The sequence below is a fragment of the Lepisma saccharinum genome, chromosome 15, assembly GCF_977018435.1.
Source record: "Lepisma saccharinum chromosome 15, izLepSacc3.1, whole genome shotgun sequence".
Classification (NCBI taxonomy): Eukaryota; Metazoa; Arthropoda; class Insecta; order Zygentoma; family Lepismatidae; genus Lepisma; species Lepisma saccharinum.
In genome coordinates this window covers 12777111-12794222 of record NC_139243.1, presented here as the reverse complement: position 1 = coordinate 12794222, position 17112 = coordinate 12777111, and the positions used below count along the sequence as shown (strand labels likewise).

General features: G+C 37.1%; 2 protein-coding genes across 3 annotated transcripts in view; one reads left to right on the top strand and one right to left on the bottom strand.

Annotated features, from left to right (window-relative positions):
- The window catches only part of Arpc1 (Actin-related protein 2/3 complex, subunit 1A), a 36769-nt gene extending 20476 nt beyond the window's left edge, over positions 1-16293 (bottom strand). For both annotated transcript variants that reach the window (XM_083136642.1, XM_083136643.1), the window contains exons 1-6: positions 16111-16293; positions 15527-15613; positions 12429-12580; positions 6521-6629; positions 2788-2960; positions 1093-1210 (exon numbers count right to left, since the gene is read on the bottom strand). In XM_083136642.1, coding sequence (XP_082992768.1) covers positions 1093-1210; positions 2788-2960; positions 6521-6629; positions 12429-12580; positions 15527-15593 — 619 coding nt within the window. In that variant the 5' untranslated portion in view covers positions 15594-15613; positions 16111-16293. The remainder of the gene's footprint in view (positions 1-1092; positions 1211-2787; positions 2961-6520; positions 6630-12428; positions 12581-15526; positions 15614-16110) is intronic.
- A 462-nt stretch (positions 16294-16755) lies between these two features.
- Positions 16756-17112, top strand: part of LOC145999596 (uncharacterized) — a 42342-nt gene continuing 41985 nt past the window's right edge. The window contains exon 1 of the mRNA XM_083136641.1: positions 16756-16962. Coding sequence (XP_082992767.1) covers positions 16899-16962 — 64 coding nt within the window. The 5' untranslated portion in view covers positions 16756-16898. The remainder of the gene's footprint in view (positions 16963-17112) is intronic.

Sequence of the window (17112 nt, the reverse complement as noted above, 5' to 3'; positions counted from 1 at the left end):
TAATAAAGTGCATCTTGTACGCTGACAAATATGGTAATTTCACAAAAAAAGACATAAATACAGCATGTCACATATTCTAATGCTGGCTCCATTTCAATCTACATATGTTTTACAGCCAGAAACGTACTACATTAGCACTATTTTATTATTTTATGTATGCCTCAGTCCTCTCATGGATGCTGTAAACACACATTATAAATTATGAGCATTTCATGTACCAAAATTTGTAAGAATTTTTCATGAAAGCCATATTTCGGTACCTTTCATAAGTCAATTTAGTGTGGTAGCACAAGTGATAAGCAAGCAAAGTTAATCATTGAAGCCACTAAAAACCCAATTGTACTTTCTGGATTTTACATTCTCCCGACATTTTTCTAGTACTTCAGCTCCACTTCTATGAAAAATGCATAACCGAGGTTTATTTATGACTACATTTGTACATCTATATTTATTTTATAAACAAATAATTAATATATTTTACTATCAGCTATGAAAAAAGTTGCAGTTTATGGCATATCATTGCATACCACCAGACAAAGAGCCATAAACGCACGGCTATGAAAATAGGCAGCTGGACAGAATTGCGCTGTTGTCACATATGCGAAAAGCAAAGTGAAGGCAGGACAAAAGTTGTCGGTTCCCGTGCACTTTGTGGCAACATCAACCAGGTGGCATTGTTTAGTTCAAGGGTCAGCCCGTTCTCTCTCTGGGGCATTTTTGTGTCATCCCTGGCCTTTGCAGAAAATACTGTCAGTTTGTATTACATAGATTAAAAAAAACCAAAAAAATTGTTCGTTCTTTAAAAACTTCGAACACACGGTGCTGTGCTCTGACATGGCAACAATGTGAACTTCTGACATCCGGCTAATTTAATGGCCGTGCATTTAATTATAATTAGCATGTGTTAATGTTTCCACCTTATGTATTGTACAATTCAGTATTCAATATTGACACTTGTAGCCCACTGCAAGTAATAACTATTGTGTGGACTTTGTATTTAAAAAATATAAATTTAAACCCTGTCACTAACTCCACAACTGCCTCAATAAACATTTATAGTTTTTTGTAAAAAAAATATATTTGAAAGCCTACCTCCACCTGGAGAATTTGCAAATTCTGCCATGAGTTGACCCAGAGGCATTTTGTTACCCCACGGTGTTGGGGAGGGCTTCTCTTCAATTTCTTTTATGTAGGCAGAAAACACTCTTACCTGCAGAAAAATAAGCAAAGTTACCTCAACAATACGTCAAAAATATACTCCTATACTACACACCCTCAGTATCAGATTTGCTGATTCCAAAATTTGTTGTTTTGACCTGAGGTTATATGTTAAATAAATGAAAGAATAAACAAAAAGAAACACTTGTTCTTGTTCACGACTAATGGGAAGCAAGATCATGATAATTCACTCTAATAAAGTTACGGTTATTATTCAGTTCAGCTTTTGTTCATGACTTATGTTGCCACTTGTCTGGTAGCTTTGTCGGGCATGTATGAGACAGGTGGTGAAATCGATCACCAACAAAAACTGCACGAAAATAAGAACCATAAGTTACTTATAGCAAATTGCCTCTCTCCGCATAATCGCCAAATGGATATTGATAGATACAAGAAAGATCACGAGTAAATCTCATATACTCAGTAATCAAGTTATTACAGGAAAGCCATCACCAGATTTTCTATCTTTTTGACAATTTCCAAAACCAAATGTATACTTTTTCCTGTTTTTTGAGAATGGTGTTTATTAATGAAATTTTAGTATTTAGTTTCTCTGAATTGTCATTGGTGAGAAATTCACAAGTAGGGGGTTAAAAGTACATATTTCATTAATATTTAATATAAATTGTGAAAAATATTAAGCTAGGGCTGAGCCAATACCACTTTAAACCGATACTGATGCCGATACTCTTACCGATTCCCACCGATATAGATACTTTGAAAATTGCAATAAATAAAACTTGCTCAACACATTGATCAATATTAGTGTATAAATATTATTTCCTGCTTATATCCATCAATTTACCAAGAAATTTGCTTTGGAATATTCAAGAATTGTATCAGAATATTAAAATATATGTTATATAACCACAACATACAGTTTTTCATACAAAATTGGTGCAAAATAAATAGAAAGTTTGAATTTTGCATAATTTCTAGGATAATTAGACACTGCGAAAGTGTCGCGCTGCATATTTAGAAGAATTCTAACCAATACTTTCAGATACCGATACCAATACATCAGCTCAGCCCTAGAATAAACACCACAAAATATGGAAAGATGCACTTCTACCATAAAATACACAAGTATTGGGAGAATTCAGTTGCCTTTTTTAAGTGGCCAAACTTGGAAATTATGAATTGTTTACATGTTTCATTTAAGCACTATCTGCAAACATTGTGTATGTTCAATGCATTTTTAATATGGGTGATTTGGAATCAATACCAACACTTGAACATTAAAAAAAAATGTTAAGTAGTTCAGATTACTTGTAAATGTTGCAATACAAATTGCAACTTTAAAATACTAAAATGATCACACATGAGATAATCAACTGTTTCTGCACAATATTCACACAAATTAATGAAAATTAAACATGCTGAGTTTGAAAAATATTTTGACTGAAAAAGTGCTCCCACGTAATATTGCACACAAGTCATATATTTGTGCACTACCCAATATGACCTTGTAATAACAATATCCCCCACTGGTCCCAACAGATTAAAAGATTCCAGTGTTGCCACAAATTTAGACATGTTGTTCCATTTGAAAACATAAACAGTACTTACCTTGAAATCTGCAGAGCCTGCTACAATCAGAATGTTGTTTGGGTGCCAATCAATGGAAGTGATTGTAGAGCGGATTGGCTTTTTTATGTGCTTCGACACCCACCAGTCATTTTCCTCTTCAAAGTAGCACACAGAAATCAGCCGAGCTCCCGAACCAACAGCAAATTTATTTTCTGAAAAATATTAAATTAGTATACTATTTAATTTTGATGATGAAAATAAAAAAAATGCAAAAAAGAAAAGTGTATTTTTTCTGAACTAAATTTTGGATAAACAATGCATTCCTCAGAAGAAGTATTTTTCTAAATTTTCTGTCATAATTATTACTATCTCAGACTCCAACCAACATCTGAATGATATAATTAGTGAAAGTTTTTCATCATATTTATACATACTAATAAATAAGTATTCCATTGCAACTATACAATTTACAGGGGAAGCAATCAGAATATTAAAATAGGTGATATTTCACAGCAAGGGTCGTTCACATAAGGTGACCAGACGTCCTCTTTTATCCGGACATGTCCTGCTTTTTAGTTGTTTGTCCGGCGTCCGGGTGGATTTTTCAGAAATCGGTAAATGTCCTTCTTTTATGAAAGAGTATAGCATCGACCATAGCAAATGTGCTGCATAGAGAATGCTTCCACACATAACGATCATCATTTAAGGCTTGGGGTGCGTTAAGTATTCGAGCAATGGTCACCTAGCATGTGGGAGCTCAACACGATCACTTTCCCGATAGAGTCATTATATTCTAACTCGTTGCTTCGCCCTCTGAGACTGCTGGAACGCATGTAGTGTGTCCTTTTCAATTGATTGATTTGGTTTATTTTACTTCGCTTTTCTTCCACTTTTGGATAATTGCGAAGATAGGTATGTCGAGCGATGATATGATTATTTTTATGAAGGGACACTTATAAAGAACACCCATGCCCAGGCCAGGAGTCGAATCCGGAACCGCTGGGGTTGTGGCACGGTGTGATATAATAATAATTCATTTATTTAGCAGGCGAGGATCAGCCGTAGGCTGCTCTAACAGCTTGAAGGTAAGAGGAAGTTATTGAAAGAGATCATCTGAAAAGTATCTGTGAGCAAAATGTTGGTAAGATTTTTTTTTATTGATTAAATTATGAGTAATGGCAACTGTGTTTCCATTCATTGTGGTGTCCTCTTTTTCATGACTTTGTCTTCCTTTTTCACTATGCTCTGTCCTCTTTTTGGAATGTGTGTGTTTGGTCACCCTACGTTCACATTATAAAAACAACCAAGGCAAAGTCACAACACACTTTTTTTATGATAGTCCTACCTCAATCGTTCTTCAGGGATGGAAGAATTAAGTACAAGGTGTTGAAAAAAAAACTTAAAACATTTTAATAAACAATAGGAAAAAAATGAGCACATTAGTGGAATGGCAAGGTATGCCTGCAGCTAACATGGAGGATGGAGCAAGGTCAATCCAAAAATTAGGCTCTGTCCGAAAGGTACACTTGAAGTATTGTACTTGGCGGAAGTGACGTCACCTAGTACAGTTCGAAAGCACCAAGACCAGAAGTACGCAAGTACACAGCTTGCAGTACAGATGGTTAGTGACTAGGTCATGTGGTTTCCGCACTCGTTCTTCATTTGTTTAAAATCAAGGAGGTAGAACGAGCATCACAGGTTATGGGCCAGCAAGTTGTTGGTCATAGTTCTTCTAATGTGTGGAAATGTATGTGTACGAGCATTTGAAAATGCTATGTGATTTCTGTGGTGAAAAACAAGTGTTTAAATGGCGAGGAAAACAACGAGTATTCAGTTTTATCTACTGATCGTATTTGGCGCTGCAGTAAAAGTGCAATTAGTATTCAGTTTTATCTACTGATCGTATTTGGCGCTGCAGTAAAAGTGCAATTCGAAAGACAACACTTCCAGTCCACGACTTGAAGACCACACTCCAAGACCATACTTGGAGAATGCTCGCTTCAAGTACGGTCTTGCACCTTTCAGACACGGCCTTAGAACAACCAACAAAAGAAAAGGACATGCTGTGACTTTTGTGTTCATTAAAACAGCAGTTATTTAGTTATCAAAATAATTTTGTCACATAATATTGATATCTACTTAATAAAAATTGTACATTTTGCATTGATTAATGACCCCTATCGATCTGATGAGAGGTTAGGTGAAAGCCAGAGTCACTGTACACAGGGACATGGTCTGAAAAATTCCCACACAAGATCAAATATGCTGGGAATCAAACATGGGTCTCCTATGAGGTAGCTAAGCACAGACACAAATGAAATAAATTTCAACAGCCTTCTGTGAATTGTGACAGTCAGTCACCAAAATCTAAAACTAATAAGTTTTTAAAGAAACTTACACACATTAATATGTTATTTCTGTAAGAAGTATGCAACCAACTTTTTCTTTCTTTCAGAAAACTGATTTTATTGTTGTTTAATTAGAGCCGTTGTTGCCTACTTCGTAGGGCATCTGACTGCCATGCGGGAGACCCGGGTTTAATTTCGGGGTTGGTGGTCTAAGGTTGGAATTTTTCCAGCCTGGTCCCCACATAAAGCATCTCTGGGTACCTGAAGGCCAACCCTGGGGAGTAGAGGAGGCCGGAGCATGGAGCTGCTCACCTCCAAAATGGCCAAGATTGAGAATGTGTGGAGTCCTACCCCCACATCCCCCTAAATGTGCCTTCATGCTATATGCACAGGAAACTTTACCTTATTTATTTAATTAATTTATGTGGCCACTGCTATTATCTGCTTGGGAACTTGGCAGAGAAGTGATGAAGAAATAAGAATTTTTAAAAAAAAAAACTTGAGGGACAAGGGACAAGCCACAAGTGACGAGAGAGACTTGTCACTTGGAAATGAAACTTCAAAAATAAATGCAACCATTTGTGCAACAGTGACATGACAAGTTGCACATACTGCTTGAATGTCATTCAAACAGGAATGTTCTCTCAATGGACCATATTGGTGTGATGTCATGCTGGAAGATTAAGTTGTTTTAGCCTATTCAAAAACACTGAATTTTCTATTCGAAGTGGTAGCTTTAAGAATTGTGACAGCAGTTATGAAACAAAATTATGATGTGTATCGTGCATCAATGTAAAGATGATATTTTGGAGAATACCTCTAACATATACCTTACAGATGAGAAAGTAAAGGATAAATGGAGTAGGATATCGAGTAAAGCAAATGCTCCTAACGGCATCTAATCTGGAATCGCAGCCAATGGGTTGCACCATTGCAGTCATGTGAGGCTGCTGATTACTTACTATCCATAGCAGGGCACTGTGACTGCACTTGAGATCGGCTGAGCTTCGGGCTTGTTTTGGCTGTTCTCCAAACTGGAATGTTTAGATTTTATTGAAAAATGCATGATTTTTCTTATTCCAGTTATCCATTACCTTATTCTCTGTAATGTATGTGTTATATACACATGTATTTTCCTAAATCTCATCTCTACCTAGGTACATGGATGTTCATCATAATTTTGTTTCATAATTGCTGTCACAATCATTAAACCTAACCGTCAGATGGAAAATTCAATGCTTTTAAATAGAATTGTTTAGACTCAAATCGTGCTCTGTTGTCTGCTGTGACATCACCACTAGCATGGTCCATCGCATTGTGTCGAGTGAATGATTGTTAGAGACTCAAGGAGTCTTTTGTCAATTCGGTTCAATGATCCCTAAAGTGACACAAGAATAAAAAAGAAAAAGAAAAATGGGACTTACCAAGAGGAGACCACTTGACACACGTTGCAGCACGGTTGATTCGCAGAAGTACAAGAGTGGGTTTCCACTTTCTGTCAACATCCTGAGTCCACACATAAGCATTTCTATCCTACGAGAACCATGAAAGGAATTGCATTATTAGTTAGCATTAATTTAAATCCCATGCAGGTCAATGTAGGACAAATATGAAGCAACACTTTACCATAATACCCATGATAAAACATCATACACTGTGATACGCACCCACTTATTGTATCATTTTAGGTGTTTAATATGTTTAAAATGTTAATTGTCAATTATGACGTAATTTGTTTTGTTCAATTGGGTAGTCTTTTATGGTTATGGACTAACCTTAGAACATTCGATTGTGAGTTGTTAGGAGAGAGATATTATTATGGATATTGCTGGAATAATGGAAGTGATTTTGGAAATGTGAATGTGATAATTTGTGTAGTGAAGAACAATTATGAATTTAATACAATTTTGTTTCTAATAAGGAGTTTAATTGCGAGTGCAAGTTGGTAATGTTTACGTAAGCATATCCTTATCTGATTTCCCACAACCTGAGGGCTTCATAGTAGGCTTATAAGTCTCAGGCTCGCCGTCGAGGAATAAAAGTAAGTAGATCCATTGAGACTAAACCGGGGAACGTAGCAGGTGTAAACTTTTTGGCGCCGCAACGCGGGACTCGATAAATGTGTTTGAGTAGAAGCGTAATTTAAGAAGTGATCGTCGTAAGTTAAAAATGGATACTTTAAGTTGCTGTTCCGATAAAGGGAAAGCTGATGATGAAGAGGTCGAGTGCAACGATTGTAAAAGAAGCTTCCACTTACGTTGTGCTGGTTATCCTTTGCTGAAATCGCAGTATAAGGAGGAAGAATTGAAATGTCTTATTTGTAAAGAGAAGGGTAACAAAGGAAGTCCTTGTTTGGAACAGTTGTTTCAAACCCTGATGGAGAAAATAGAAATGGAAGAAAAGAAGATAAAGAGGAACAGGAAAGGATAAGAAAAGAAGATAAAGAGGAGCAGGAAAGGATAAGAAAAGAAGATAAAGAGGAACAAGAAAGAATCAGAAGAGAAGATAAAGAGGAACAGGAAAGGATAAGAAATGAACAAGAAAGAAAAAGGAATGAAGAAAGAGGAGAATTGATGAAGCTGCTCAGCCAAGATAAGGAAGAATTATTATTTAGAATAGAAGAGGGGCGAAAGGAATGTAGAGAAATTAAGGAGACTCTGAGGAAGGAAATTGCGTGTGAGAGGCAGCAAGTAGCTGAATTAATACTAAAGCTGGAAGAAAAACAAAAGGAGGATTATGAAAAGTGGAACTTAGACTTGACACAGGAGAAAACATCTAGAGAAGCTAAAGAAAAGGAAATGGAAAATGAAATTGAGAGATTGAGGGGACGAATAGAGAGTGTTGAAATAATTGCAAGGCCAGAACCAACACAGGGTTCCTCAGAATTACTTGATAATTTAGAGCTAAATCAGAGAAGGCAAGAAAGGAAACTTGAAGAAGTTACGGAGAAAGTCGCATCTGTAGATAGGCAGGTCGATCAACTACAGATGTTAATGGCAGGCTGTCGGGTTCTAGAACCTTCTCAAAATGGTGAAGCTGTATTTCAACCGGGAATGAACGGTTCAACAACGAGAGGTGATTCCAAGGGGAAGATGAGGAAAAGAAATCGTTACTCGTCAAGTTCTTGCTCTGCAGTTTCCTCTAGTTCTGAGGAAACTGAAACTAGGAAAATTACAAAGCCCAGGAAGAGACATAATAATGGAAAGTCCGAGAGATTGGTACAGGATGAGATATCTCGTGACAATGCCTATAAGAATAGCTCCTACAAATCTTTTCGCATGTCTGATGTTAACGCTCTTTCAAAATTTGCTGGAGAGATTAATACTGTCTCTGCTGAGAGGTATTTAAAAGAGCTAATAACATACCTGGATCTAATTAATGTCCCTATGATTTTTAGATTGAAGTTATTGCCCTCTCTTATGGTAGGAAAGGCTAAGGCGTGGTTTGTTGCAAATGAGAAGAAGTGGAAGACATTTGAACACTTTTGTGCTGCCTTTAGAAAACAATATGCCTCTGCTGATGCCAAGCAAAGGGAAATGCAGACGCTGAGAAACAAACTGTATTCGAGGAGCTGTGGCCTCTCACTTGAAGAATATTGCTGGGACACATATGGCTCTTATTGTAATCTTGTGGATAGCATTGACCAAAGCGAGGCGCTGAACTTGGTTATTAGTCAACTTCCGCTACGAGTGCGTCAGTTGGTACTTACTCGCAATCCAGGCAACATGGACCGACTTACCAACTTCTTAGGAAGATATGAAGCCTCGGAGCAACTTGAGGGATGGAGGAGAGAAAATCCGAGGACAGAAGAGCCAACCAAGCTAGAGTTAGGCAATTGACGTTCTCCAGAAATCAACCCAATTCAGCGAAGGTGCCTGCTGGTAACGGAAGATCTGATAATGAGAACTTCAGTGGTAGCGCTCGACAAAGTAACAATCCTTCAGGAGAAGAAAATAGAAGCGGGTTCTACAGAAGAAGGAACTGCGAGGGATCACAGCGATCTTCTGGAGAAGAAAGAAGAACGCCATTCCGAAGAAGAAGTTCGTATGGTAATAATAATTTCTCCCCACATCGCGATAACCGGTATAGAGGTAACTACAATTGGAGGAAGAAAGAAAGTGCTACACAGACGGAAGATTTCGATAGTGGAGAAACTAGTGTTAAACAATTAGATGTTACCACTTGGAATACGTCTGCCCTGTCCTACACTCCAAGAAACTGAGAAGCAGTTGAAGAGTTGAGTGGATGGCCTCAGAGTTTGAAAAACAAAATTTACTCCATTTTCATTTTGTTAATTTTCATTTTGTTTGTGGGAGGATGCCATGATACGCACCCACTTATTGTATCATTTTAGGTGTTTAATATGTTTAAAATGTTAATTGTCAATTATGACGTAATTTGTTTTGTTCAATTGGGTAGTCTTTTATGGTTATGGACTAACCTTAGAACATTCGATTGTGAGTTGTTAGGAGAGAGATATTATTATGGATATTGCTGGAATAATGGAAGTGATTTTGGAAATGTGAATGTGATAATTTGTGTAGTGAAGAACAATTATGAATTTAATACAATTTTGTTTCTAATAAGGAGTTTAATTGCAAGTGCAAGTTGGTAATGTTTACGTAAGCATATCCTTATCTGATTTCCCACAACCTGAGGGCTTCATAGTAGGCTTATAAGTCTCAGGCTCGCCGTCGAGGAATTAAAGTAAGTAGATCCATTGAGACTAAACCGGGGAACGTAGCAACTGTAATGGTTCCCACTCTTTTTGCAATCCAAATTACCAGACCGTTTCAGGTGTGTTTCTAAAAGTAATCCAACAAAGCTAATACGTGATCAAAAATCTTACATTTAAGTACCTAAGTAGTAAGTACTTAAGTACCTAATTTAAGTATCAAGTCCAATGAAAAGAGAATATTTGACAACACTACTTTTTTTGTACTACATTATTATTTCTATGATGAACATTATTATTATTAATGCAATTTTTCTGTTAACGTTTTGACTGATTTGTTTTATTTACTTTGCTTTTCTGCCACTTTTGGCTAATCGCGAAGATTAGGATGAGTTGATTGATTGATCGAGTTGGTGTTTTAAGTCCACTTTATGCACAATAAGGCTAATCAGGACTGGACCTACAGTTTAAAGTGGGATCCGAACCACCATGTACCTCCATCGGGTATCGAACCTGGGAGCCTTTGATTACAAGGACACGGCGCTACCATCATGCGATTAGGGAAGCCCCGAAGATTAGTGTGAGAGAGATGATGAAAGACTCACAAAGAACGTCACATTTGAACCTAGGACCCCTGGCATCGTAGCATGATGCACAAACCACTCTGCCAACGAGGCCGGCTTCTGTTAACTTTTGCTTTTTGTAAGGGTTACATGGCTCACCAAGAGGAATTTCTTGTGTAAACTATCCTTTCTCGTGTGTGAAAGATGGGTTGTGAACACCTTACTTCCTGTAGAAGCTCTGGCCATTTCATCCAGGATAAAATATGAAATAAAATCGATGCTACAGATAATCTCAATTTACGACTTTCTTCTATTTTGTGTATATATATCCTCTTCTTTGAAAAGACCATGCCTTTAAATTCAAATCAATTTGTTTCACCTGATAAGCCTGGCAAATTGGTAGATCAGACCTGATGCCAAATCTAAAGTGAAACGAATCATCATGTGGGCATAGTAGACCACTCCTCTTCAGAATTTTTCAGCATTCCCTTAATCACCACAGTGTGACAAACATTCTATTCCTGGAACCATTGGTACAAGAATTTCTTGCCACCATTTCCTAGTCACCCTATGAGTCACTCCTTGCATAACTTTCTGCACTGTTGTCTTGTCAAATAACGGAAATTGAGAATCTGCAGAACTACAGAAAACTATGTACGTGGGTCGTTCAATATATAAGTTTCCGTATGCTGTAAAATATTTTATTTTTAAGTTACATTAGAAAACTATACATACATGTGTAGGAGGATCATTCCTCACTTCTCCACATAATCCCCATAGAGATTCAGGCATTTGTCCCACCGTTGCACCAATTTGTCCATACCTTTTGCAAGAAAATCAGGGCTCTGGCTATTGAGCACTATTCTCACATTCCGCTTCACTTTTTCATCTGTTTCGAAACGGTAACCTTGCAATTCAGACTTTAACACCGGAAAAGAATGGAAATCACTCGGCACTAAGTCGGGGCTGTATGGAGGGTGGGGCAGCCGTTCCCACCCTAATTCTTCAATTTCGTGTTGTGTTTGCACTGCTGAGTGGGGGGGGGGGAGCGTTATCGTCAAGAAGAATGACACCAGCTGACAGGAGACCTGGTCGCTTATGTCGAATTGCGTTTTTCAGTTTATCCAATGTTTGACAATAACGGCCAGCATTAATTGTTCTTCCTCGTTCCAAAAAGTCCATAAGCAGAACGCCCTTAGCATCCATGCTTCTGAACTCATTATGATGCGAGCCCGCGTTTTCCGAACAAGCCTATTCTTTTCGCCCTTTAGCGCATGCACCTTCACGTCTGATAACGAATCAATTGTTGTTCCTTTTTAGACGAAGGATGACGCTTTCCAACCATGTGCTTCTTTTTAACGGGATTGCTTTGTACAATATTTTATAGCACAGGGAAACTTATATATTGAACGTCCCTAGTACAATAATATGGTAGTGTCATATTTGTTTTAAAATACATATACTTTTATAGGCACAACATAGAATCAGATGTGATTTTTTCATTAAGCTTGTGTGTGTCTCCTGATTGCTCTGCTATATTAAAAATTGTGACTTATCACCTCATTCCTCTTTCATTCTATATCTTTATAAAGAATCGCTTACATTATATTCTTCTCTTGGCAAAAAATTAAGATTGCCAGCCAACTAGCATGGATAATGTAGGTGCTTCAGGAGTGGCAGGAAGAAGAGAAAAGTTTTGGGTTCAAAATACACACGTGTTACCTCTCACGTCACCTTTCAACACTTCATCATGCCCATGTTTTATTATTGTTTTTTTTCAATAGCAATTTAGACACAAACAATACTTGTATTGCAATAATACACACATACACTTACAAATTGCATTATTGTTACTTGTCTCTCTTCTGTATATTATTCACACAGAAAGAGTTCTCTCTATAAAAAGGGGGGAGATGAGAAGGGGTTTGCATTATGGACACATTTTGGTTAGGGCAGAAAAAATTGCCATTTCACGAACTTAAGCTTTGAATTCTACACTCTATCCCCCCTTAATTTAAAACATCATCTTGTAGCCATGCATGATTATTATTGTGACTAAAGTAATGCTCAAATCAACACCACAGTCATACTTACTGCAGCACAGGTCACAATGCGGTTTGTGTTTGCAGCCCAATCAATGCCAGTCACGCGAAGGTCATGCTGGTTGAGAATGTCAAGTAATCTCCAATCATTCTCAGCCCTCTGGTATATATGGACTTCAGCATTGTTAGGCGATATTGCAATTTCTGTAAAAATATGACAATCAGATCAAAAATAATACACTCAAATTCTACAGTTTAAGCAAGCTGCATTCTAGAAAATTTATTCAGACACAGTTCAGATTGTGTAATGACTTATGAACAGAATATGAGGAATGTGTGGTACTAATTTACTATTCCACAAACAGATTCCTTCATTTTTACAAAAGAAACTACTTATGGTAATAAGTTCCTGTAGCATTGCCTAACATCTGGAAGGTGTTTTTTGTCATGTGGGAATGTATCATAGCGGAAACTCATTATTTTTGTTGAAAAGTAATTCTACGACGCACAATAGCCTTTGGCGCATACACCTTCGTAGATAATAGAGCGTTGTGCTTGTGTTTTGTCGATTGCAGGGTTTCCAACCACGCCATTGTTTTCCAAAAAGATGACGTGTTGTGGATGTGTGGTGAAATTCATACCGGATGTGGAAGATCCACTGGATTTTGTAATTGGGTACTTGACAAATGGGTAGCCCCACAAACCATTGACGGATAGCCCCAAAATCCATTCCTGAACAGCCCCACAAAGCATTTCCAGCAAGGTTAGGTTAGCAAAGCATAGTTAAAATTTTGTTCGTAAAAAAATGTGATGAAGCTTAAAAAAAAAAAACAATTCCACTTGATGAGTATTTTTTGGGTTACAAAGGTTGGAAACACTGCATCGACAAAACACAAGCACGACGCGATGATCTACAAAGGTGTACGCGCCATACTGTTTCTTATGCAAACGAAACAACACATATAAAGAAGTACTCGTAATGAGAAAAATTGAAATTTCTTTCATGAAAAAAACGTGAATACACCTTCAAGAATGTTCCGTGAAGCAGATAGGTAAGTACGAATGTTAAAAGTGACGAAACGGAGAATAGTAAATTTTTACCGAATGTGTTTACAATAATGGAAATAATTGTGAAAGTCAGTTTGATGTATGGGAAAAAATCTTGTGAATAAAAAATGGGATAATAATAATAACCCCTGGCGCTATATACCAAACCTCACTCCCACCTGCTAAGTTGGGAGATGATGCAACCACTTAACAGCTTGGGGGGGGGGGCTCGAGCCCCCAATGTTAATGATGTGGGGGCAGAGCCCCCCAAATAATTTTGCTTAAGAGGATCTAATGTATTATTTTGCTTCTCTTGTAAAGTTTACTCTGAATTGTACCACATGAACTTAACTTTAAACACATTTAAAATGTTCTAGACCATCAACTTTGGGGGCTGAGACCGCTAAACCATCAACTTTGGGGGTCTATGACCAGACAGCAAAACACATGACTTATTACTATATACAAAGTATATAATTATGAGTATTGTTAACATTTTTACTAAAAAGAGTTTCAAAAGAAGATGTGCATGAACTAGGAGAGTGGATGGGACGTTCGGGCTACAAATGGCTCTCACATGACATTCAGAACGAGATAATTGATATATTAGAGAGATCTGTTTTGCACTCCGTGGTTGCAGATATTAAAAGTCGGGAATTTTTGCTATTATGGTTGACGAAACTTGTGACATATCCATCCGTGAACAATTCACATTCTGCATTCGAACTGTAAATAAAAAAATTAATATATTTGAGGAATTCATGGGCTTTTACGAGATTCCGAACACTGAGGCCAAAACTTAAAAAAGGGAGGGAGTGAGTCATTCATTAGTTGTTTTCAGTGATCAGAGCCCCCCCCCCCCCAATAATTGTAACAAGTCGGCGCCCCTGTAACAGAGTGATGTGTAGTCAGCACGACGAACCCCCAGTCATTGCTGTAGGCTTCCATGACTGAATTATGCTACTCATTTGTAGCTTCCCAATTTCCTCAAGATGGTGTATGGCCACCAGTCCCAGACACAGCCTAAAATGTTAGGAGAAAAGTTTCCCCAGGAGACTCGAACCTGCACACGCTCTGAAGGCAGAGCCCAAAGCATGATGCCCCTAGACCGCACACCCATGGTGGGGACATTACAAAGGGATAGAATGTATTAATTTGTGAAAAGTAGTTGTGTGAGTCATTTTCATATAGAAAACATTGTATACATGTGCATAACATGAAGGAATGTGCTGAAATACTATCTAACAATCTTAGTTTACTCAAAACCTGTAAATAGTAATGCTGTAACCACAGAAGAGAGTAGTTGTGACGTCAAATGCAGCAAATCTGACCCACCTAATCTTCTAACATATAAGAACAGGATGGAAAAATCATTATGCATAAAAAAACATATCAAGAAATCCGAAAACATCTTTAGGCATGCATACAATTTGATTCATGTATAAAATTGCATGTGAATCATACGGATATGGAAATTACACAATCTGAAATGATAGTGCACAACAAAAATTGCACACCGGTAACACTTTACTATACCAGAGACGGATTTCTTCAAATTTACAGGAGAAAGTACTTACGCAAATCATTTTCTGTAGCGTTGTTGATGTTTGGGAATGTAGTTTTGATCCATTTTAATGCGAATGCATGTGGTTTTGTACGAAAATCTATTTCCGACGCGCTATTGCTGCTGCCGCCATTTGCTTTCTGCACGAGAGCACAATAAGCTCCGTATTGTCCGTATATGCTAAATTGAATGAAAGGAGTGCTAATGGAACCTAACCTAACAGGCCTAACCTAACCTAGTAGGCATACCTCGTCCCCGTGATGGTTCGTGGGGCTTTCGTGAATTTTTGGGCTAATGTCAATGGTTTTTGGAGCTACCCGTGGATGGTTTGTGGGAAATAAGGAACAACAGTAAGTACTCGTTAATGTAAGAAATAGACATTATTTTTGTTAGAAATACATTATTTCACCTAAATAAATGTTCCGCAATGCAGAATAGTACGATAGCAATGTAAAAAATTGCAAAATAAATCATTGATAGGTGTCTCTGGTATAGTAAAGTAGTACCAAAATCTGAAACCTAATTATTAAATAACTTACGGGTTCTATCCTTGTTCCATGCATGGCAAGTAATGGGGTCAACACCAAAGCTATGTCTTTCCGCCATTGTTCTACTATTCAGGTAATCTAAAAAGAAAATGATCAATTAACAACATACGCACATTGATTATTAGCAAGAATGCATACTGTCAATAATTCTAAACTTCATGTAGAGATTTATAGACCAAAGATAAGTGTTCCCTATGTCTTAATGTATAATCAATCACCAAACAATAATTATTACAAAAGGGAATTCTTTATTCTTTTGCAAATTATGTATATTTCGTTTCTTCGATTCCCATTTTATCCCTCTATCTTGGAAATACCCTAACAATAACGATATATGATCAGCATACTTACTACCTTCTCATGTGTAAACATTGTCTCCCTTCAGAGTACCCTCATTAAAGTACCTCACCTACATTCATGAAAATGAAAGCAAATATTTCCCATTAATGAACATAGAACTAGTCTTTACTTATAAATAGAGAGTTGACGTTTTCACCAGCAAACACGTCTGGCAATTATTACACGTAGCCCTATAAGAAGTTGGAAAAAGGTGACGCCCAAACGCTATTACTCACCTTCAAAATGTATTGATATTATGATTACTCCTCGAGTAAACGTAATATAATTGTGCTATAACTATAATTGATTACTCTAAAATCTATTTTGTGTTTTAAAATAAATAAACCACTGGAATTCGCGGACTCTGGTCAGTCAACACGAATTCCTCCCGTCACCTATCATCGGACATCCCACAGTGATAACACATCGCAAACTAACCACATTCGGTATTCAAAGAAACATATTCTTCCCGCTTACGATATAATAATAGAATTGCTATGAAAAGCTTTGCCAATGATTAACACCTAATAATAAAATGTTTTATGACTTTAAATTAATACATAAACTAACTTAAATCATGATAATGATTTGTTTTTTGTAATAAACATGAATGTGGACATTGTGAAATATACCCATTGGAGATGGCGTACGTTAATATTGAAAGGTCAACATAATTGTCCTAGGTCGTAGAGCAAATCCCTTTCTAGAAAAAGTGTAAGGGGTGCTTTAAACCTAACTCAATTTTGTCATAACATTGGTGATAGGAATTATAACCTAAGAACTCCAAAATATTAAATTAGCGGAAATTATCAAATGATTAAATGTAAATCGAACAACACGATATGGACAAAATAACAAACATAACATTGCTTCCGGAAGGATCGAAGCACAGGAACGAAACGAAGAGAACATAAGAATTTACCCGATGTTAAGTGATGAGTACTCTAGCTTTGCAATAGTTATGGTATACAATTTCTAACAGATTATTTTCAATCTTTTCTGACATTTAGAGAGAAACACCAAAATGGGAAGGAGATCAATCAACACCACTAAAAGTGGGAAATACATGAACCCAACAGATCAAGCGCGTAAGTGACAAGTATTGTATTGTTGCTATCATTAGACATTGGTCTACTAGTGTTGTAAATATACTATTTTAGAAAAATGACAATAAATGTTTATTAAAATTTCGGTAACCACCAAACGTCTCTAATTCCCTTATTTTCGTATTTTTCACA